The sequence below is a fragment of the Tamandua tetradactyla genome, chromosome 4, assembly GCF_023851605.1.
Source record: "Tamandua tetradactyla isolate mTamTet1 chromosome 4, mTamTet1.pri, whole genome shotgun sequence".
In the NCBI taxonomy this organism is placed as follows: domain Eukaryota; kingdom Metazoa; phylum Chordata; class Mammalia; order Pilosa; family Myrmecophagidae; genus Tamandua; species Tamandua tetradactyla.
Window position 1 is genome coordinate 37,844,524 of NC_135330.1, and position 23,604 is coordinate 37,868,127.

Here is a 23,604-nt window from a genome sequence, read left to right on the forward strand (position 1 = left end):
ATTTTCTTGCTGGATGGCTTTGTTCACTATCTGTTCTTTTACATTGAGCTCAACTTATTCTAGACCTCTAGCATAGGTTCCGTTTAACTGATCAGAATTTTTCAGTTCTTGTTTTTCTGTTTCTTCCCCTTCCTATATGGGGCCTCTTTATTTTTTTTTTAAGAGAGTCTCTTCAGATATTATGGACCCCAGTCAGATTTCCCTGACTGAACGAGCCTACATCTCAGAAGGAAAGAGTCGCCAGCATCAGTTTTCCCTGAGGGTGAGACCCAGCAGGTTGCCAGACTTCCCTAACCCTCTAGACTCTGTGTTTTTCCTATCTTGCCCAGCATATGGCTCTTGTCTGCCCTCAGCTTCCTATCGGTGTAAAGTGGCATGGTGTATTTAACTTCAGCAGACTCTCCCTGCCGGGGTCCTGGTTGAGACAGAGGAGAAGTGTAAATTGGCATTAATTGCTTCAGTTTTCCAGTCCCTGGGGCCTGAATTCCTTGGGGGAGAGATTCCACTTGAGCTGGGTCCCACCCTTTTCTTGGGGAAGGTACAGCCTTTAAGAAATTAACTCCTTTCACCTGACTGGTCATTTAAGTTTCTCAGAGGCGCTTGTTCTGGTTTGCTAGCTGCTGGAATGCAACACACCAGAAACGGATTGGCTTTTAATAAAAGGGGATTTATTTCATTAGTTCTTCAGAGGAAAGGCAGCTAACTTTCAACTGAGGTTCTTTCTTACGTGGGAAGGCACAGGGTGATCTCTGCTGGCCTTCTCTCCAGGCCTCTGGGCTCGAGAACAACTTTCCCTGGGATGATTTCTTTGTGCGTCTCCAAAGGCCTAGGCTGAGCTGCTAATGCTGAGATGAGGTATGCTGAGCTGCTTGGGCTGTGCTACACTGAGTCTCTCATTTAAGCACCAGCCAGTTAAATCAAACATCATTCATTGCAGTAGGCATGCCTCCAAGCCGACTGCAGATGTAATCAACAACAGATGAGGTTGACATGCCATTGGCTCATGTCTACAGCAATAGAACTAAGCACCTTCACCTAGCCAAGTTGACACCTGAATCTAACTACCACAGAGCTTAATTCCATCTTTGCCTGGGGCAGAGCTGGTGCCTGAAAAGCCTTCCAGTTCTATCTAATGAGCTGTTAAGTAGTAGTAACAAAGCCAAAAAAAGTCCTTTTCAGAAAAGGATCCCACTCCTCAGATTTGTCAATTAAGAGCTTGAGTTCCTACATGGCTCTATGTGTCTCCAGGCTCTATGTTCACCCCCGCCCCTTTTTTAAAGATCCAGTCCTTTTTCAGTATTTTGTCCAACTCAAAAAGCCTCATTTTTTTTTTTTTTTCGTCTTCCATCAGCCCTGCCCACTCTCTGCTTGGGCAAAAACTCGTGGTACCTTTAGTGCTTATTCTAGGTTTATCTGTACTGGGAGCCTATTTTCAGTAGTCAAAATATATTAATTCCACAAGTGGAGCTTGGTTGAGCTAGGCCCTTGTTGCTGGTAAAGTCTATTTCACTTCCCCATGGAGAACCAGGCTGCCATGCCTGTGGAATGTTTCCTTTCGCCTTCTCCTTGTCAGAGCTTCAAAGAGATATTTCTTGGCTCCTCATCTGAGAGCCTAGTGAGGTTCTTAGAGGTAAAATCCCCAAAAGTGTGGTGCTTCCCTAAGACTATGGTCCCCAGGAGTTTCTCACTTTCATGCTAATCCAAAGTCAGCCTTCAGCAATTTATCAAACATATCATTTAAGTGCTCCTACGTGCTCCTACCAGCTTATGGACCCAGCGGCCTCTCCTACAGCTTAGCAGCTCTTGCTGTAGGTTGTTATTGTATTAATTCATTTGTGTCTCCAGATTTCATGGTGGCTGTTTTCTCTGCAACCTCAGTTCTCTGATAGACCCAGGAAAAGTCACTTTTAGTTTGTTCAGCTTATTTCTTGTAAGAATGGAATTGATGACTCTTTACATGTCAGAGCTGACCCAATAATCTTTAGTTCTTTTTATAGTTTCCATTTCTCTGGAATCTCTGTTGAGATTCCCTATCTGTGTGCTCATTATGACTGTATTTTCCTTTACTTCTGCAATCATGTTTTCCTTTAATTCTTTAAACATGGAATTCTTCATCTTTGTTTGATAAATCCAACATCTGGGCCCATTCAGAGTCAATTCTACTAATTGTCTTTTTTTCGTAAGTGTGGGTTTAATTTTTCTGTTTCTTTGTACGTTTATTAATTTTTGGCCCAAAACTGGACATTTTGAATAATACATTCTAGCAACTCTGGATTCTGTCATATTCTTTCAAAGACTATTCATATTGTATTGTAGCAGGCAGTTAACATGCTTGGTCTCAAACTATGAACTATATCCCTTGAAGTACACAACAGCTGAATCTCTGTTCAGCTCACCCACCTTTGTTGTTACATTTTTAGCATGGTTCCCTGATTCTCTTCCAGGCCAATATAGTTTAATGGTCAGTTAAGGATTTGGGCACCATTTATGCTTAAAATTTGGATCTCATCCCTATTGCAGCTCCCATAATTTCAGGATATCCCCCACCCTCCAAAATTACAGCTGCTCTGACAGCCCTGAACTCTGCCTTTTTCACATTGAAGTAGTAAGGCTGTACTTCTGTTGCTACAGCTATGAGAATGGGGGAAGCACTGCAGACAAAAATATCAGTTGCTATCTTTCAATGATAAACTCTTTTCTGGTTGCTTACCACTTTGGGTCAATTTTTAGTGCCTTCAGATAGTCTGCTATTTTAAACATACTTTGCCCAGATTTTATAATTGTTATTTGTAGAAGGGTTTGCCCAATTAACTTATTTTACCATTCCTGGAAATGGACTCTCAATGATTCTTTAACTTGTAAGATGAGAAAACTCTATATGTTGTTCTATGTCATTAGAATCCAAATTATAGTGATGGTAATTTGTATTCAAATTCAAACATGCAACTTAATCATACGCATAGATTTCTAAACAAGTAGATTGAAAAATTCTTATTTATACTGATTTCCCAAAGTAAGCCCAATGCTTTGTTACACAGGAATCACAACAACAAAACATAAAAAAATTAAGCACTAGAATGAGACTCTTAGTGATTAAAAATTAGGTCAAATTTGGAGAAAAACACAAAAAGAAAAGATCTGGGCTAACTGTTCATGGTTAGAAAAGTAAAAAAGTGCTCAGAATTCCAAAGGACAAAGAATAAGGGTGGAGCACAAAGGAAGGAGTTAAACAATTTTAAATATAAAAGAGTAAGAAGTCTTTTGCCCCCATTCAAGGTTATCCATGACATTTGGAACTATAAGCAAGAATTTCTGTTTCTCCATATATAACACAAAGAATACTTCTTTTCACTGTAGAGTGATGTAAAAATATTTAGTACATTTTCAAGTATTCTGGAGAATGATGCTATTAAATCTACATTGCTTCATCTATCATCCCAAATAACTTGTCAATATATATTTGTAAGAGAAGCTAAAATTATGATTCAGCAAAGGTAGTCAACTTTCTTTTATTTACTCTGTATATTATCTATGGAGACCTATGCCTCTCTTTTCTTTTCTTATATATTGACCAAGGCCAAAAAGGTAAAGATGAAATATACAGGCTGGATGTTTGAGAATTTTTTTCTCAAAGAAACAATGATTTCAGTGAATTCAGTCAATATAACAATAATTTTCTGAGATTTATAGTTGCCTTGTGCTTACTTTATAAATTAAACACTTAATTTTATAGTCTATATTATTATAATCAGGGAAATATATATATAACAAATTAAGTAATATGACAAAGAAAAATCATATTATTTTTGTTTCCTTTTAAAATAAAGCAAATTATTACCGGAGGCGTAAATCTTCCCACATTTTCAATAATCCGCAAAGCATTACTATCTCATAGTATTTTTTCCAGCATTCAACAGCCTCTGCTGCAGATGGATCTTCTTTAATATTGCTCTGATACTCAATAAGCTCGACACGTTTGCTTTTATATTTCTCCAAAGTTTTTTTAAAACGTTGCGCAATAGGACCAGGTATTGTTCCATCCTGGATGTCACACCACCTGAAAAGTAACAATACGTTATGTTGTTTATCTTCTATAATGTGCTAAATAATTTTCTAAACTATACTTACAAATTAATTCTTTCTTCAATCAAAGCAGTATAATTCTCACAGCTTTCTTCATCATCCCAGTCTCTCCAAAGAAAGTCATAAAAAAACCTAAGATAAACCAAATTAAGATAATAATCAAAACAGCCATTAACATGTTTAGAATTAAAAAGACATTCTGAAGTCAGAACTCGCCACATGAATATTAATTTATAAGAAAATACACACACATATATATATATATATTTTTTGAACAGGTAGGCACTGGGAATCAAACCAGGGTCTCTGGCATGGCAGGCAAGAACTCTGCCACTGAGCCACCATGGTCTGCCCATAAGAGAAATACTTTATTAATTTAAAAATTTTTTAAAAAAATATAACAAACATTCTTAACATATGATCATTCCATTCTATACATATAATCAGTAATTCACAATATCACCACATAGTTGTGTATTCATCATCATGATCATTTCTTAGAACATTTGCATCAATTCAGAAAAAGAAAAAGACAACAGAAAAAATTCATAATACCATACCCCTTACCCCTCCCTTTCATTGATCACTACCATTTCAATCTAAATTTATTTTAACATTTGTTCCCCTATTACTGATTTTTATTTCACATGTTTTACTCATCTGTTGATAAGGTAGATAAAAGGAGCATCAGAGACAAGGTTTTCACAATCACACAGTCACAATGTGAAAGTTATATCATTATACATTCATACTGGAACACAGCTCTACATTTTCAGGCAGTTCCCTCCAGCCTCTCCATTACATCTTGACTAACAAGGTGATATTGATTTAATGCATAAGAATAACCTCCAGGATAACCTCTCGACTCTGTCGGAATCTCTCAGCCATTGACACTTTGTTTTGTCTCATTTCGCTCTTCTCCCTTTTGGTCAAGAAGATTTTCTCAATCCTTTGATGCTGAGTCACAGCTCATTCTAGGACTCTGCCCCACTTTGCCAGGAAGGTCCACACCCCTGGGAGTCACATCCCACATAGCCAGGGGAAGGGCAGTGAGTTTGCTTTGTTTGTGTTAGCTTGAGAGAGAGGCCACATCTGAGCAACAAGAGAAGTTCTCTTGGGGGTGACTCTTAGGCCTAATTTTAAGTAGGCTTGACCTATCCTTTGTGGGGTTAAGTTTCAGATGAACAACCCCCAAGATTGGGGACTTAGCCTATTGCTTTGGTTGTCCCCACTGCTTGTGAGAATATCACAAATTCTCAACTTGGGGAAGTTGAACTTTCCTCCTTTCTCACCATTCCCCCAAGGTGACTTTGCAAATACTTTTTTATTCATTGTTCAAATCACTCTGGGATTTATTGGAGCATCAAGAGAAATATTTTTAAATGATCTATCAGTGAAATAACAATAAAAACTAAAACTTTCAAAATGAGATGATCTGGATTCCATCTTAGGTTATTACTGCATGTAAGAAGATAATGCTTTTTGAAGTGGAACTGAAATTCAGGTTCCAAATTTCATAGATTTTGCATATGATTTTGATCCACCCAAAATTAACATTTAAAATATAACATTTTGCAGGGAAAAAAACGTAAGGAAACAAACCCATGCCCCCCAAATTCTATATTTTATTTATGGATAGCTTCTCTCAAATTGTGCCAACTTGTAAGAAGCAGTCATCAGGTGGATGATGACATCGAGTATTTTTAATGCATTTAAATATGAAAAATGAGATCTAATATACTAAGGTGCTTAAATATGGACAGAATATAAGCTACTTACTTTTAGAATTTTTTAGATTTTTATAAAACACAAGCTCAAAAATGTTAAACTTTTCATTGCTCATACATAATACTTCTGTAAGAAAATGTTTTTGTTTGTTTGTTTGTTTGTTTTGCATGGGCAGGCACCGGGAATTGAACCCAGGTCTCTGGCATGGCAGGTGAGAATTCTGCCACTGAGCCACCATCGTACTGCCCTATAAGAAAATGTTTTGACTAAAAGAGTTATAAATTAATTAAAAATGGACCAATTAAATCCAGCAGTGAATAAAAATTTAAATTAATATTTATAAAGTTCTGGTACAAGCCAATCTTACACATTAAATGAACATTTTGGATATGATAATTTTACCTCACAACTTCCAAGGCCAGAGCAATATCGTGGATATCAGCATCTTGTCCTTCAACGGGATACACTTCCAAGAGAGGTACACTGTGCTCCAGTTCTTCCAAAATCTCATCGACCAAAGCCCTTGGGATATTTGCAATGTTAGAAGAAAAGGGCTCAGCAACAGAAACAATAACTTTGAAACAAGATGATGAGCTTTGGCGTGGTTTACAGGTTACCTGAGATAAATATTTTAAGATATATAATTACAGATAAAAGTAAAGCATTGTTTTTTTTCTCATATGAGTTCATTATAAAGTTTTTTAAATGTTTTATGACTTCCTAACAGTCATCACTACCTTGTGTTTAATCATCACATTTCACTGAGTAATTGCCTCCAGAACTTGCCTAAAGATTAGTATTTGAGAAGCAGGGTCTACAGTATTCAAAGTTCTAAAAACTTAATAAATTATACTAAATATTAACAGTAAATTATATCTTCAAATAACCAATTTTAAAATTATTGTTAGATATATTTAGGTAAAGAAGTATACATTTTTAAATATCAGCGTTGCATCATCAATATATACAACAATAATCATTTAATATATAGGGCATATCTTCAAAACAGCAACCAAAGTTTGAAATACAAATTTTATAGCCAGTTTAATATAAATTCTATTTTTCAAAGCAGCTATAGGACAGAAAAAAATCAGCAAAATAAACAGTAATTGAAAATTGGGTGTTTGACAATAATATGATCTGTAATCCATATTTGTGACAGAACAATATATTTACAAAAAGTAGGTAAAATTTTTCATGTTGAGCCTTATTTTTAAATTTTTTTAGCCTTATATTTAAAAATTTAGTTTTGATTTATTATCAGTATTAAACATGCACATAGTTTAAAATCAAATAGGTATACTAAGTTTGTTAGGAAAATAGAAATTCCTTGACAGTCTCTCATCACTCTCTATCACCTATTCCTCAGAGGCAACAACTTTTCTTTTAGCTGATTATTTTTATATTTATCTCTATATCTTTTTTTTACCTCTATATCTTTAAATATGCTTATACTGCTTGTTCTAGTTTGCTAGCTGCCAGAATGCAATATACCAGAAACAGAGTGGCTTTTAAAAAGGGGACTTTAATAAGTTGCTAGTTTACAGTTCTAAAGGCCGAGAAAATGTCCCAATTAAAACAAGTCTATAGAAATGTCCAATCTAAGGTGTTCAGGGAAAGATACCTTGGTTCAAGAAGGCTGATGAAGTTCACGGTTTCTCTCTGAAGTGGAAGGGCATATAGCAAACACAGTCAGAGTTTCTCTTTCATATGGAAGACACATGGTGAACACGGTCAGGGTTCCTCTCTCATCTGGAAGGTCACATGGCGAACACGGCATCATCTGCTAGCTTCTTCTTCTGGCTTCCTGCTTCATGAAGCTCCCCGGGAGGCATTTTCCTTCTTCATCTCCAAAGGTCGCTGGCTGGTGGACTCTGCTTCTCGTGGCTATGTCATTCTGCTCTGCTCTCTCTGAATCTCTCAATCTCCAAAATATTTCCTCTTTTATAGGACTCCAGTAAACCAATCAAGACCCACCCAAATGGGTGGAAACATACCTTTACGTAATCCAGATTAACAACCACTCTTGATCAAATCACATCTCCAAGGAGATGATCTAATTACAGTTTCAAACATACAGTACAGAATAGGGATTAGAAGAAACGGTTGCCTTTACAAAATGGGATTAGGATTAAAACATGGCTTTTCCAGGGTACACATATCCTTTCAAACTAGCACACTGCTACTTGCAGTTTTTGTTTTGCTTCATTTCAGTTTTGGTATTATACTGACTTCTCATGCTGAAAGCTGAAAATTTAGTTGTCTTTCATGTATTCTCATCCCTATTGCATATACCCACATGTCCCTGTAACTCCATTCTCCAATACTGTTACATTTTAGTGTTGAAATTACCTTACTATATTTCAAGATAAAATTTAAACCATGTAGTATACGTTGATTAATTTTTCTTTCCCATACAAAATTTTGCTTTTCAGTAGTTAATTGTATTGCTTTTTGTTTGCAGTTTTTATGTGCTTTTCATTTATTTAGTTACAAATTTCCAATGTTGTATAAATCTCCTTTCAGTATGTTCAAACACAGTAAATTATGTTTGAAATGAAATAATTTCATTTTCTTGGAACAATCTTTTCGAGTTCTCTGACTAGTTTCAGTCTGAAATGGTTCTCTAGGCCTGCCATATACATAGCTGTTTTCTTTTCATCATCCTGGGAGTTCCCTTTGTGTATCTCTTATGTTGCCTCTCTGCATTTTGGATCTGTCTTCCTATTTCTTGATTTCCTTTCTTGACTGAAAACATTTTTTAACTCCCTGAGATGATGCACTAGACATAACCTTGAGATCAACATATTTGAAATGTCTTTTTTCTAGTCTTATACTTAGATTGATAGTGTGACTGGTTATAAAATTCTAGTTTTGGATATCACTTTACCTGAAAATTTTGAAAGTATTTTTTGCAGTCTTTCAACATTAAGAATCACCACTGAGATGTCTCATGCTATTCTGCCTTTTGATCCTTCATTTAAATCCAGCCTGCTGGATCTTCTCTTTGGCCCTGGTAGTCTCAAATTTCACTAAATTGTGCTGGACACTTAGTGGGCCCTTTCAGCCTAGAAATTCATGTCTTTTAGTTCTGTAAAACTTTCACAATTTGACAATTTGCTTTCTCTTGTTTTTGTTTTCTGTCTTTTTCTCTTTCTTCCTCCCTCCCTCTCTCTGCAATGTTCATTATTTGGATATTGGACCTAATCTCCTAATTTCCCTTCTCTCTTCTTTTTTCCATTTCCTAAATTCTTTAGCTCTACCTTATGGCAGATTTATTCAATTTATCCTCTAATGTTTTAAAGTCTTAATTTAGCTTTTTATCTTCACAATCATATTTAAATTTGATTACATTGGACCGCTTCTGTCATGGAAAGGGCAGCGATTTGTTCTAACTGGAATAGAAACATACTCCAGATAAAGGTTTGCATTTCTGCATCTAATGCTTCTGCAAAAACTACCATATGTGGACTTCTGGAATGCCTTACACACTGTCATGGTATCCCACACAGCTTTCTTCTGATCAAGGAACCCACTTAACAGCAAATGAAGTGTGGGAATAGGCACATGCTCATGGAATTCTCTGGTTTTACTATGTTCCCCATCATCCAGAGACAGTTAGTTTGACAGAACCATGGAATGGCCTTTTGAAGATCCAATTATGGTGCCAACTAAGTGACAATACCTTGCAGGGCTGGGACATTTGTTGCCCAGGAGGCTGTGCATGCTCTGAATCAGTGCCCACTTTATGGTGCTATTTCTCCCATAGCCGGAATTCATGGGTCCAGGAATCAAGGGGTGAAAATGGGAGTGGTACCACTCAGTATCACCCCTAGTGATCCATTACGAAAACTTTTGCTTCCTGTTCTCGAAACCTTAAGCTATGCTGGTCTACAAGTCTTAGTTCCAAAAGGAGGAGTGCTCCTTCCAGGAGACACAACAATTATTCCATTGAACTGGAAATTAAGACTGCCACTGGGCCATTTTTGGCTTCTCATGTCACTGAATCAACAGGCACAGAAGAGAATTACTGTTCTCTCTGGAGTGATTTATCCTGTCAAGGGGAATAGGACGACAACTGCACAATGGAGGTCAAGAAGAGTTTTCCTGGAATATAGGAGATTCCCTAGGGTGTCTTTTAGTACTACCATGCCCTGTGATTAAAGTCAATAGAAAACTGCAACAACCCAATCCAGGCAGGAATACCAGTAGCCCAGAAACTTGGAATGAAGGCCTGGGTCACCCCACCTGGCAAAGAACCATGGCCAGCTGAAGTGCTTGCTGAGGGTAAAGGGAACATGGACTGTATAGTAGAAGATGGCAGTGATAAATATGAACTATGACCACACGACTAGTTACAGAAACAAGGGCTGTGATTGTATGAATATTTCCTCCCTGTTTTATTATGAGTATGTTTGCATTTATACATAAGCAAATATCTTAATTCATCTATCATATGACATAAATTATATTGTTCATGTTATAGTATTTAATTCATAGGATATGAAGTTTAAGAGTGAATATTACCTAAGGATTAGCACCCTATTCTGGAAAGATGTAGTGCATTTCCAGTTGTATGCAGGACAGTTAAGTATTGTTAGGTGTAACATATATCTGTTATTCTGTTCTATTTTGAAATTAGGCATGTTTCAAGGTGATGTGTATAGCTGCCACGTTGACAAAGGGTGAACTGTGATGGCTAGCTTCTGGTGTCAACTTGGCCAAATGATTGTGCCCAATTGTCTGGTCAGGCAAGCATTGGCCTGACTATTGCTGCAAGGATATTTCACAACTGGTTGATAAACCAGAAGGCTGGTATATTAAAGCATCAGTCAGTTCATTGCATCTGTGGCTGATTACATCTGCAATCAACTAAGAGGTGTCTCCCCCAATGTTATAATCCAATCAGTTGAGGGCTTTTAAGGAAGAAGAGAGATTCGTTCACTGTCTCTTCAGCCAGCAAGTCTTTCCTGTGGAGTTCATCCAGATACTTTATCAAGCCACCAGTTTCTCAGCCTGCCTTATGGATTTCGGACTCTTCCATCCCCACGGTTGTGTGAGATACCTTTATAAATCTCATATTTACAGATCTCTCCTGTTGGTTCTGTTTCTCTAGGGAATACTGACTAACACAGTTGTCTTTTCACTTTCTTGATAATGACTATTTATGCCCAAGAGTTTTAAATTTAGATGACATTCATCTATTTTTTTTCTTTTGTTACTCACGCAACAACAACAACAAAAAGACTTAGGTGTACAGTCTAAGAAGCCATTACCTAACACGAGGTCCTGATGTTGTTTCTCTATGTTTTCTTCTAGGGGTTCTATATTCAGGTCTTTGATCCATTTTGAGTTAATTTTTGTATATGGTGTGAGTTTGGGGTCTTCTCCTCTTTCATTTTGCTTGTGGATTTCACGTTTTCCAAGCACCATTTGTTGAAGAGACTTATTTGTGCTGTTTCTACATTTGGTTAAATCCTCACTATTTTCGAGGTCTCCCCTCCTGGGAGCCCAGAATTTTCCAGAACATCAATTCCTGCTTTCTTAGTACCCAAGAATTCAGTTCTCAGCTTATTTCTTTCCTGTCGCATTTCACTATAAGCTGTGAGGAGAAACCAGGTAGCACTTTCCACATTTAAATTGGAGATCTCTTCTGCTAAATATCCAAGTTCATGGCTTTTAAAATCTGCCTTCCAGCTGAAGCCTCTAGTCAATTTTGCCAGATTATCTGCCATTTTAAAACAAGTTACGTCTTCCTTCCAGTCTATAATAGCACATACTTCATTTCTGTCTAAGGTTTTATCAGAAGTGTCTTTAGAGTCCAGATTTCTATCAACAGTCTCTTCAAAGCATTCTAGGCCTTCTTTATCAAGCTTCTCACAACTCTTCCAGAAACTTCCCCCTATCTATTTAAAAGGCCATTCCAACATGTTTGGTATTTGCAAACTGCAGCAGCACCCCACTCTCCAGTACCAAAATCTGTTCTAGTTTGTTAGCTGCCAGAAAGCAATATACCAGAAACAGAATGACTTTTAAAAAGAGAATTTAATAAGTTGCCAGTTTACAGTTCTAAGGCCAAGAAAATGTCCCAATTAAAACAAGTCTCTAGGAATGTCCAATCTAAGGCATCCATCCAGGGAAAGAAACGCTGGTTCAGGGAGGCCGATGAAGTTCAGGGTTTCTCTCTCAAGTGAGAAAGCACATGGCGAACACAGTCAAGGATTCTCTCTCAGCTGGAAGAGCACATGGTGAACGCGGCATCATCTGCTAGCTTTCTCTCCTGGCTTCCAGTTTCATGAAGCTCCCCTGGAGGCGTTTTCCTTCTTCATCTCCAAAGGTCACTGGCTGGTAGACTCTCTGCTTCATGGTGCTGCAGTATTCTCTGCTCTCTCTGAATCTCTCATTCTCTAAAATGTTTCCTTTTATAGGGCTTCAGAAACTTATCAAGACCCACCCAAATAGGTGGAGACATGTCATCACCTAATCCATCTTAACACTCTTGTGTTAACATCTCAACCACTCTTGACTAAATCACATCATCCAGGGAGATGATCTGATTACAGTTTCAAACGTACAGTATTGAATAGGGAATGGGATTTTGATTAAAACATGGCTTTTCTAAGGGACATACATCCTTTCAAACCAGCACACTATTCTTTCCTCATTGAGTGGACTTCCTACAGTTGTCAAAAATCAGTTTGCCATATATTTACAGTGCTCTAATTTTTGCTTTAACCAACAAATACAAATTTGAAAACTCAAGAAGAGAAGGAAAGTGAATAGAATTCACCCATATTTTTGTTCTTTGCCATGTTCTTTCTTTCTTCTTGATGTCCTAAGATTCTTTCTTTTATCATTTGCCTTCTATTTCAAGAAATTACTTTAGTCATACTTTTAAGATAAGTCTGTTGGTGATAAATTCAATCAGTTTTCCCTTATCTAGAATGTCTTGATTTCTTCTTCATTTCTGAAGGATACTTTTACTGGATAGAATTCTACATCGGCAGTTCCTTTCTTTCACCACTTGAAAGGTGCTGTGTCAGTTCCTTCTGGTCTTCATGGTTTCTGATAAGTGATTTACCGTCATTCTAATTGCTTCTCTTATAAGTAACGTGGCATGTCTCTCTGACTGCTCCCAAGATTTTCTGTCTTTAGTTTCCAGAAGTTTGACTATGATGTGTGTTGGAGTGGATTTGGGGGGGGGGGGGGGTATAACCTGTTCAAGGTTCACTCAGATTCTTGAATCTGTAGGTTTATATCTTTTGCCAAATTTGGGAAATTTTCAGTCATTATTTCTTCAAGTACTTTCTCAGTTCTACCCTCTTCTCTTCTGGGACTCTGAAGACACAAGTGATAGATCTTTTGTTATAGTACAACAGGTCCCTGAGGCTCGGTTCACTTTTTTTCAGTCCATTTCCTCTCTGGTGTTAAGACTGGGTAATACCTAATTTTCTATCTTAAGTTCATTGATTCTTTCCTCTGTCCTCTTCATTCCACCCATCCATTGAGGGTTGTTTTTTTTATTTTGTTATTGTATTTTTTCATCTTAAAATTTTCTTTTGGTTCTTCTTTATATGTTCTATTTTGTGTGTGTGGAGACTTTTTATTTCTTTGCTAAAACTTTCTATTTTTTCCATTTGTTTCACATGTGTCTGTAATTACTCAGTGCAGCACTTTTATGATGGCTGCTTTAACATGTGTGTCTTCTTCCTGACATTAGTGTGTGTTGACTGTCTTATCTTATTAAAGGTGAGATCTTTTAGTTTCTTGATATGATAAGTGCTTTTCTATTGAAACCTGGACATTTTGAGGATTATTTTATGACACCCTGGATCTTATTTAAATCTGGGGTTTCATCACAAGACATTGACCTGGGAGAGAAAGTGGGGGCTTCCACCTCATTACTAGCAGATGGGGCAGAAAGTCTATTTTCATACCTTAGATTCTGTTGACACCTAATTAGGGGAAAGTAGCTCATTATTGCTGATTGGGATACGTTTAAGTTCTCCACTAGGCCTCTGTTGGTACCACTCTGGCTAGAAGGAGCTGGGGTACCTCATTGCTGCTCCGCATGTGGCCCCCACTGATACCCTGAGGGGTAAAAATCATAACTCTGTACCAGACTTCTTCTGATACGACTCCAGCAGGGAGAGGGAAGGGTGCCTCCTTACTGTAGGTGAGAATGGTAGTCCAGGCTCTGTACATCATCTATACTGCAACCAAAAGGAAGGAGTTCACATACCGCTAGTTCCACACTTAGTTTTCCCACTCCGTCTTCAATTAACCCGTCCTGGTGGTGGTGTTGGAATGCCTCATTACAACTTGGCGAGAATGGAAGGCTAGGCTTTCCACGTGACCGCTGCCTGTGGGAGAAGGCTAACAGTTTTTCCTGTGCTGTTTGGCTGCCCTTTCCCTGGCCCTTTGGCTATAGAAAGCAGACTTTTCGTAGGGCTTTTGCTTTTTGTCTGTTACTGTTATTTCTGGGTTGTCAGCTTCTCTAGTATGCAGTCCTAACATGAGAAGTGCAGACTCACCACTATGTCTTTCCTCAGGTCATGAGGTCCCAAGCCAATCTGCCTTCTATCCTTCCATTTCCTCTTATGCTTGTGCTATATATAATCCAGATTTTTATTTGTACTTAGCAGGAGGAATAGGTAAATAAAGTGAGCTATTTTAAATGTATTGGTATGTTCTGTAAGGATATGTTAAATCTTCTTCCCTCAAGTATTATGTTTCCAAGTTTTTGTTTGATATTATATGAATCTATGGCAGGCAGAATAATGGACCACTTCCTAATCCTTAGAACCTGTGAATATGTTACGTGGCAAAAGGACTTTGAGATTGGGAGGATTATCTAGTTGGTCCCAATATAATCACGAGTCCTTTAAAGGGGGAACATGTTTCCTGTCTGCAGAGAACCAGAGAGATGGCAGCATGAGGACTCAACCCGTGATGCTGACTTTAAAGATGGGAGAAGGGCCTGTGAATCAAAGAATGTGGGCAGCCACTAAAGGCTGGAAAAGGCAAGAAAATAATCTTCCCTATAGCCTCCCAAAGGAAATGCAGCCCTGCATACCTCTTGGTTTAAGACCCATGATAAATTTCTGAGCTACACACTGTAAGTAATGAATTTGTATTGTGTAAGCCCCTAAGTTTGTGGTATGTCTTGTGGCAGCAACAGAAAACCGAACACAACATCTAAACAAAGAGACAGGGATGGAAGAGAAGGGTAGGAATAAGTTGTTGTGACTTTAGAACAAAGAGCACTGAATAGCACTATTGTTACTTCAAGTTCAGGTGATGCTGAAGAAGCAGAGACAGATGGAAACGTCTTTATTTGTGGCAGCACTAGGTCCTAAGATCTTGCCTCACTTACTTCACTGATAGACTCAGAATCTACTAGCTCCTATTCTGTTTCTTCCTATGTTCCCCCTTTTTTCTTACCTTTCTAATGTTTAAAGGACATTAACGGCCCCTAGAGGATTATAAAGCAACCTAATCTTCTGTAATCTTCTTTGTTATTTATGGAATAAGGAAGAGATTAAATAAACAATATAGTGCATAAAAAACTTTTGAATTTGAGAGGGCTTTCAGACAACCATGGTGAGTTCCCATGGAGATTTGCAGACCTTGAAAGGTTTTTTTGGTGGGGGGATAGGGCTCTACTATGAGGTATTGAAGGAGAAACCAAGCGTTGCTAGGAAAGCATCCATCATTTCAATAAAAAATGCTGTGCTTTGATGTGTTGTATATGTTGGGCTTCTCCATAAAACCTGATTGAAAAACTGAACTAATATTGCTAAAAAGAAAATGTTAAAATCACTGATAAGGTCCATCTCCTTTTATTTTATCCAGATGAAAAAAATCTAGACATTCCAGGCAAAAGCTAATCAAAATCTGAAGATGAACAAACCTCCAGGAAATGTAAAAATTAAAAATAGAGTATTATTGAAAAGTCAGTTATTCCCAAGACTCCAGTTCTGAGGTTATGAAAAATGTCCAAATTAAGGCATCAAAAGAATGATAATTTATCCCTGAAGAAAGGCTGCTGAAAATCTGGGACTCTTCTGTCACATGGCCAGGAACATGGAGATGTTTGCAAGTCTCTCCCTTCTCTCTTGGGTCTCTCTGCTTCCAGCTTCTGGCTTCTGGCTTCAGGGATTTCCTTTCTGAGCTTACCTTCTCTCTTAGCTTCTCTCCAGCTTTCTTGTGTCTTCTATCTTTTATTCTCTTATAAAGGACTCCAGTAAAAGGATTAAGACCCACCCTGGGGCACTCCTCAACAGAAATAACCTAATCAATAGGTCCTACCCACAATAAGTCTAAATCCACAGGAATAGATAAAAAGAACTGGGGTACATAGAACTTCAAACCATCACATTTACTTTTACATTGACCCTGTATTTTATCATTTGTTTTCAAGTAGTCTGTAATGTGATTAGTCTCAAGCACAGGTTTTTCTTGTAACCAAAATTACAGATTTTAGATATCTACCTGAGCAGGGTGATTATAAAGATTAATTTCAATATAAGGATAATTGGTCCTTAAATCAAATTTATGACATCAAATAGGTAGATAGTTCATCTATAGACTAAAAAAGCATAAAATCATATCAGATGAACTCTTGGAAGTTGATAAATTACATAATCAAAGGAAAAAACTTCAAACTTTACCAACAACTTTATGATCCATTTCTTTTTGTTTCCTTATCTAAATTAACTAAATTTCATAGTTCAGATAAATTAAGATTAAAAGGAAAAGTCAAAAACAGGAAAGTCTGAATTTGTTTTAAGCCTAAATTACTAATTTTTAAAGAAATGTACTTTTGTTATTTTTAAGTTATTTCAGCAACTGAAACTAGTCTGATGTTGCTGTATCCCATTTGATGATGACTGTTTACATGTAAATGGGTGCTAATATTCCAGTTACCTTCTTTTACACTAGTAATTTGCTTAGAAATTTAAAACAGAAGTATTTCTCAATCTCCCAACATAAAGTCATATTCCACAGTCTTAAAAAGAATTGATAATTTCATTCAAAGAACAAAAATCAGATAAAAATTATTCACCTCAACGAGTATACCGACAAAAGGGATAGAAGCTTCTTCATATTTCACAAAGAATAATTCAGGATTAGTTTTCCAGACGCCAAGCCATTTGTCTTTTAATTTTAATTTTTCTGAGAGGTATTTGCTCATAACCTCATCAGCATCTTCTGCCTAGAAAAAAACAAGATATTATTATAGTTTGTAACCAAATATTTTAATGATATTTATTTAAATATAGAACCAATACAGCTTGTTTTAATTTGCTAGGCATTCTCAAAGCAGATGCCATGAAATGTGTTGAATTAAACAACAGGAATTTATTAGCTAATAGTTTGAGTTCATGAAAATGTCCAAATCAAAGTATCATCAAGGTGATGCTTCTTTCCAGAAGACTGGCTGCTGGCAATCCTTGAATCCTCTCCCCCATGGCAAGGCACATGGTCTGCTGGTCTCTCTTCTCTTCCAGGATCCACTGCTTTCACCTCCTTGCTTTCATGGCTCTCTCTCTGTATTCATTCTGTTTATAAAGGACTCTAGTAAAAGGATGAAGACCCATCCTGAATGAGGAGGGTCACACCTTACCTGAAGTAGCCTCATCAAAAGGTCCTATTTACGATGGGTCCATACCCACAGGAACGGATTAGCTTTAAGAACATGATTTTCTGGGATTCATACACCTTCAAACCACTACATAGTCTCAAATAATTAAAAACTGGAGAACTATAGACTTTTACTGAAAGTGTATTTAATTTCATTTAAACTGTGTAAATATATTTAACTATATCATAAACATTCTAAAAATTAAAATAAACTGAAAAGAGATCTATTCACTCAATAGAGTAATTGAGAGATGATATGTACTTATTATCTTCAAGTAGTTTGTCTTATCAATCCATTGAGCAGAAAGAACTGGTTATGCATATTACATCATATTTATCATATTTAAATACTTAACAATTATCTTTTCTGAACTATAAAGATGTAATGACTGAACAATTTAAAACTTTTTCAGTCAATAAAAATTTTAAATAGCACTTCATTCTATAAAATGAATGAGCCTTACTTGATTTTTTAAAAATTTATATTCATCCACCTCAAGGATGATAAATAATCTAAGCCATTATGAAACAATCATTTTGATTAATAACACAATAACTTGTATACATTTTTTTCAATTGCCTTTAATAAACCAAGCATTCTCCAACCTTCAATATCAAATGTACATTGGTCATTAATAGTCTTAATTTTACAGTATGAGTATTTAAAAAAATGAAATTTTCCTCTAGTTATAAAATGTTAAACCTATAGCAAATATTCAAAATACAGAAAATAAAAAGAAAACAAAAATCACCAGTAATCCTGACAGCTAGAGATAACCACTGTTGATATTTTGGTATACTTTCTTCCAGTCTATTTCAATGCATTCAATATGTATTCATCCATACATCATGAAAATATTAAGTTATACTGTCATTTTGTCTCCTGGTGTTTTGTGGAGTTATTTTTTCATTTAATATTACAGCATAAGTTTATCCAGAGTTCTTGAAAACATGATTTTTACAGCTGCATGTTCCATTATATGGAACCATCATAATTCTTTTACCAGTCCCATTTTTGGAAATTTGGGTTCTAATTTTCACTTTTAGTAAATATCACTTGAATTTCCTTATCACAAATTCCTCTGCTACAACTTATTAAGAAAACAAAATAGGCTAGAAACATACAATATTTGTTCTCTTCACTGCTGCCAGGTAAATATCCCTCTAATACAAAACATCATTCCACATCCTAAATATTTATGTCTGACCGTCATTTTTTTTTAATTGAGAAATCACACATACACATACATGGTGTACAATCAGTGGCTCACAATATCATCACATAGTTGTGTATTCATCACAATGACCATTTTTTAGGATATTTGTATCATTCCAGAAAAAGAAATAAAAAGAAGAAAAAACTCATACATACCATACACCTTGCCCCTCCCTCTCAATGAACACTAGTATTTCCATCTATCCTATTTATTTATTTATTTATTTTTATTTTTTTAATTTTTTTTTTTTTTTTTTTTTTTTTTTTTTTAAGGAAAGACAGAGAGAAGGAAGGAAGGATAGAAGGAAGGAAAGGAGGAAGAAAGGGAAACATCTTTTAAACATTTTCTTGTTTTATTGTATTTTGTTTCTCCGTTTTTGTTACATGGGCTGGGGCCGGGAATCGAACCGAGGTCCTCCGGCATAGCAGGAAAGCACTTTGCCCGCTGAGCCACCGCGGCCCGCCCCTATTTTTTTAATTTTTTATTAATTAAAAAAAATTACAAGAAACACAAACATTCCCAACACATACACTCAGCAATTCACAATATCATCACATAGTTGCATATTCATCATCATGATCTTTTCCCAGAACATTAGCATCAGTTCAGAAAAAGAGATAAAAAGACAACAGAAAAATATAACAAACAGAAAAAAAAATTTTTTTACAGGCCATACCCCTTACTGATCCCTTTCATTGATAACTAGCATTTCAAACTAAATCTATTTTAACATTTGTTCCCCCTATTATTTATTTTTATTCCATATGTTCCTCTCATCTGTTGACAAGGTAGAGGTAGATAAAAGGAGCATCAGACACAAGGTTTTCACAATCACACAGTCACACTGTGAAAGCTATATCATTATACAACCATCATCAAGAAACATGGCTACTGGAACACAGCTCTACATTTTCAGGCAGTTCCCTAAAACCTCTCCATTACATCTTGGATAACAAAGTGATATCTACTTAATGCATAAGAATAACCTCCAGGATAACCTTTAGACTCTGTTTGGAATCTCAGCCATTGACAGTTTGTCTCATTTCACTCTTCTCCCTTTTGGTCCAGAAGGTTTTCTCAATCCCTTGATGCTGCGTCTCAGCTCATTCTAGAGTTTTTCTCAATCCCTTGATGCTGAATCTCAGCTCATTCTGGGATTTCTGTCCCACACTGCCAGGAAGATCCACACTCCTGGGAGTCATGTCCCACGTAGACAGGGGGAGGGTGGTGAGTCTGCTTGCTGGGTTGGCTGGAGAGAGAGGCCACATCTGAGCAACAAAAGAGGTTCTCTTGGAGGTGACTCTTAGGCTTAATTTTAAGTAGGCTTGACCTATTCCCTGTGGGGTTAAGTTTCATATGAACAAACCCCAAAACTGGGGGCTCAGCCTTCAGCTTTGGTTGTCCACACTGCTTGTGAGAATATCAAGAATTCAACTTGGGGAAGTAGAGTTTTCCCCCGTTCTCACCATTCCACAAAGCGGACTTTGCAAATACTTTTCCACTCACTGATCAAATCACTCTGGGATTCATCAGGGCATCACCTGGACAAACCAACAAAATTTCATGTCCTATACAAAGTTTCATTTACTTAAGGTGTTCAATCAACTATCTACATAAGTTATACTAGGAGATGCACTAGTCAAAGTATAGATGTGTTCAATCAACTATCTACATAAGTTATACTAGGAGATGCACTAGTCAAAGTATAGATTCGTACCAAACAAACATTTTTTGCTTTAGTCTCACACATTAGTTGAAATTTTAAAATATTAAGTACCATCTATTTTCAGCACACTGCAGTAATGACATTCTTTTGTTCTTCCTCATGCAAAAACATTTTTAAATTTGTACATTTAGTCACTATCATTATACACTCTAGGCATTCCTAGATTACACCATCTCAATCTTTATCATCTATCTTTCTTTGTGATCTCATTTATGCCCCAGCCCTCCTCCCTCTATCGTTCTCATATGCAGTTTCATTCAGTGTTTTAACATAATTGTATTACAGTTAGGTAATATTGTGCTGTTCATTTCGGAGTTTTTATATTCAGTCCTGTTGCACAATCTGTATCCCTTCAACTCCAATTACCCAATATCTTACCCTATTTCTATCTCCTGATGGTCTCTGTTACCAAGGAAATATTCCAAGTTTATTCACTAATGTCAGTTCATATCAGTGAGACCATACAGTATTTGTCCTTTTGTTTCTGGCTAATCACACTCAGCATAATGTCCTTAAGGTCCATTCATGTTGTTACATACTTCATAACTTTATTCTGTCTTACAGCTGCATAATATTCCATCTTATGTAAATGTCACAGTTTGTTTAGTCAACTGTCTGTTGATGGACATTTTGTCTGTTTCCATCTCTTGGTAATTGTTAATAATGCTGCTATAAAGATTGGTGTGTAAATGTCCATTTGTGTCCTTGGCCTCGTGTCCTTTGACTAGAGACAGCATATAGATAGGTCCTGTTTTTTAATCCATTCTACCAGACTATGTCTTTTGATTGGAGAGTTTAATCCATTAACATTCAGTGTTATTACTGCATGAGTAGTACTTTCTTTTACTATTTTGCCTTCTGGATTTTATATGTCATATCTAATTTTCCTTCTTTTTACCTTTACTCATAGTCTTCCTTTCTACACTCTTCTCCACACCTCTCTCTTCTGTCTTTGTATCTGTCTCTAGTATTTCCTTTAATATTTCTTGCAGAGCTGGTCTCTTGGTCACAAATTCTCTCAGTGATTTTTTGTCTGAAAATGTTTTAATTTCTCCCTCATTTTTGAAGGAAAGTTTTTCTGGATATAGAATTCTTGTTTGGCAGTTTTTCTCGTTTAAAAATTTAAATATATTATCCCATTGTCTTCTCGCCTCCATGGTTTCTGCTGAGAGATCTGCGCATAGTCTTATTGGGCTTCCCTTGTATGTGATGGATTGCTTTTCTCTTGCTGCTTTCAAGATCCTCTCTTTCTCTTTGACCTCTGACATTCTGATTATTAAATGTCTTGGAGTATGTCTATTTGGATCTATTCTCTTTGGGGTATGCTGCACTTCTTGGATCTGTAATTTTAACTCTTTCATAAGAGTTGGGAAATTTTCAGTGATAATTTCCTCCATTAGTTTTTCTCCTCCTTTTCCCTTCTCTTCTCTTTCTGGGACCCCCACAACACGTATATTCATGCGTGTCATATTGTCTTTCAATTTCCTGAGTCCCTGCTCATATTTTTCCATTTTTTTCCCTATAGTTTCTGTTTCTTGTTGGATTTCAGATGTTCCATCCTCCAGTTCAGAAATCCTATGCTCTGTCTCTCGAAATCTACCATTATAGGTTTCCATTGTTTTTTTCATCTCTTCTACTGTGTCTTTCATTCCCATAAGTTCTGTGATTTGTTTTTTCAGACTTTCAGTTTCTTCTTTTTGTTCTTCCCTTGCCTTCTTTATATCCTCCCTCAATTCATTGATTTGGTTTTTGATGAAGTTTTCCATGTCTGTTCATACATTCTGAATTAATTGTTTCAGCTCCTGTACATCATTTGAATTGTTGGTTTGTTCCTTTGACTGGGCCATATCTTCAATTTTCTTAGTGTGATTTATTATTTTTTGCTGGCATCTAGGCATTTAATTACCTTAATTAGTTTATTCTGGAGATTGCTTTTACTTCCTTTATCTAGGGTTTTCTTGCTGGATGAATTTGTTGTCTATCTGTTCTTTGACATTCTGTTCAGCTTTATCTGGACCTTTAGCTTAAGTTTTGTTTGACAGAGGAGAATTTTTCAGTTCTTGTTTTCTTGTTTCTTGCCCTGCTCGTGTGGTGCCTTTCCCCCATACACACTTAGGAGTGTCTACTTAGATATTATAGACCCCAGCCAGATTTTCCCAGACTAAACTGGCCTCCTATCAGGAGGAAAGAGTCACTTGTGTCGGTTTTCCCTGAGGGTGAGACCCAGCAGGTTGAAAGACTTTCCTGTGAAGTCTCTGGACTCTGTTTTTCTTATCCTGCCCTGTGTGTGGCACTTGTCTGACTGCAGGTCCCACCAGCATAAGATGATGCGGTCGGTACCTTTAACTTTGGCAGACTCTCCCTGCTGGGGCGTGGTGGAGACAGAGGAGAGGTTGTAGGCTGGTTTTAATGGCTTCAAATTACCAAGCCCTGGGGTCTGAATTCCTTGAGGGAGGGATTCCACCTGAGTTGGGCTTCACCCCTCCCCTGGGGAATGCACAGGCTCCAGACAAGCCCCCAAAAGAGCTCACTTCTGCCTATGCCTGGGGCAGTTGCAGCCTGAAAAGTCCTGCCGCTGTATCCAGAGGCAGTCAAGCCTTTGTAGATACACAGCCACAAAAACCTCTGTTTCCTTCTCTTTTTTTCCCCCCTTTTTCTGTCAGTCCTGCCTCCTTGGCGCCGGGGCAAAAATGAGCAACCTCCACTTTGATCAGGTTCACCTAAGCTGGGGTCCTATTTTTAGTAGTCAGAATTTGTTAATTAGTTCCACAATTGGCGTTTGATTGTGCCCAGTCCCTGCTGCTGGTAAAGTCCTTTCCTTTTCCCTCTGGGAAGTGGCCTGTGGGGGAGGGGCGCTGGCCGCCACAGCTTTGGGAACTCACAGTTCTGGGGGATGCTCGCAGCCGGTCCAGCTGGTCCAGGCTGGGGTACACTGTGTGTCTGGTCACTGACGTGGCCCCAGGAGCTGTTCTGTACTGTTTCTGGTTATTTAGTAGTTGTTCTGGAGGACGAACTAAAATGCGCACGTTGTTAAGCCTCCATCTTGACCCAGTATCCAATTTATTTTACCTTCTGTTCCCCCATTATTTATTTATTTATTTTACCCATCGTTTTTTTTATCATCTGTCTATACCCTGGATAAAAGAAGCATCAGACACAAGGTTTTCACAACCACACAGTTACATTGAAAAAGCTATATAGTTA

The 23,604-nt window shown here is 37.1% G+C and overlaps 1 protein-coding gene across 3 annotated transcripts in view; it reads right to left on the reverse strand.

Annotated features, from left to right (window-relative positions):
* SHCBP1L (SHC binding and spindle associated 1 like) overlaps window positions 1-23,604 on the reverse strand; it is a 67,497-nt gene that overhangs the window by 42,383 nt on the left and 1,510 nt on the right. For all 3 annotated transcript variants that reach the window (XM_077157195.1, XM_077157196.1, XM_077157197.1), the window contains exons 2-5: window positions 16,880-17,029; window positions 6,214-6,428; window positions 4,129-4,215; window positions 3,839-4,057 (exon numbers count right to left, since the gene is read on the reverse strand). In XM_077157195.1, the coding sequence (XP_077013310.1) occupies window positions 3,839-4,057; window positions 4,129-4,215; window positions 6,214-6,428; window positions 16,880-17,029 (671 nt within the window). The remainder of the gene's footprint in view (window positions 1-3,838; window positions 4,058-4,128; window positions 4,216-6,213; window positions 6,429-16,879; window positions 17,030-23,604) is intronic.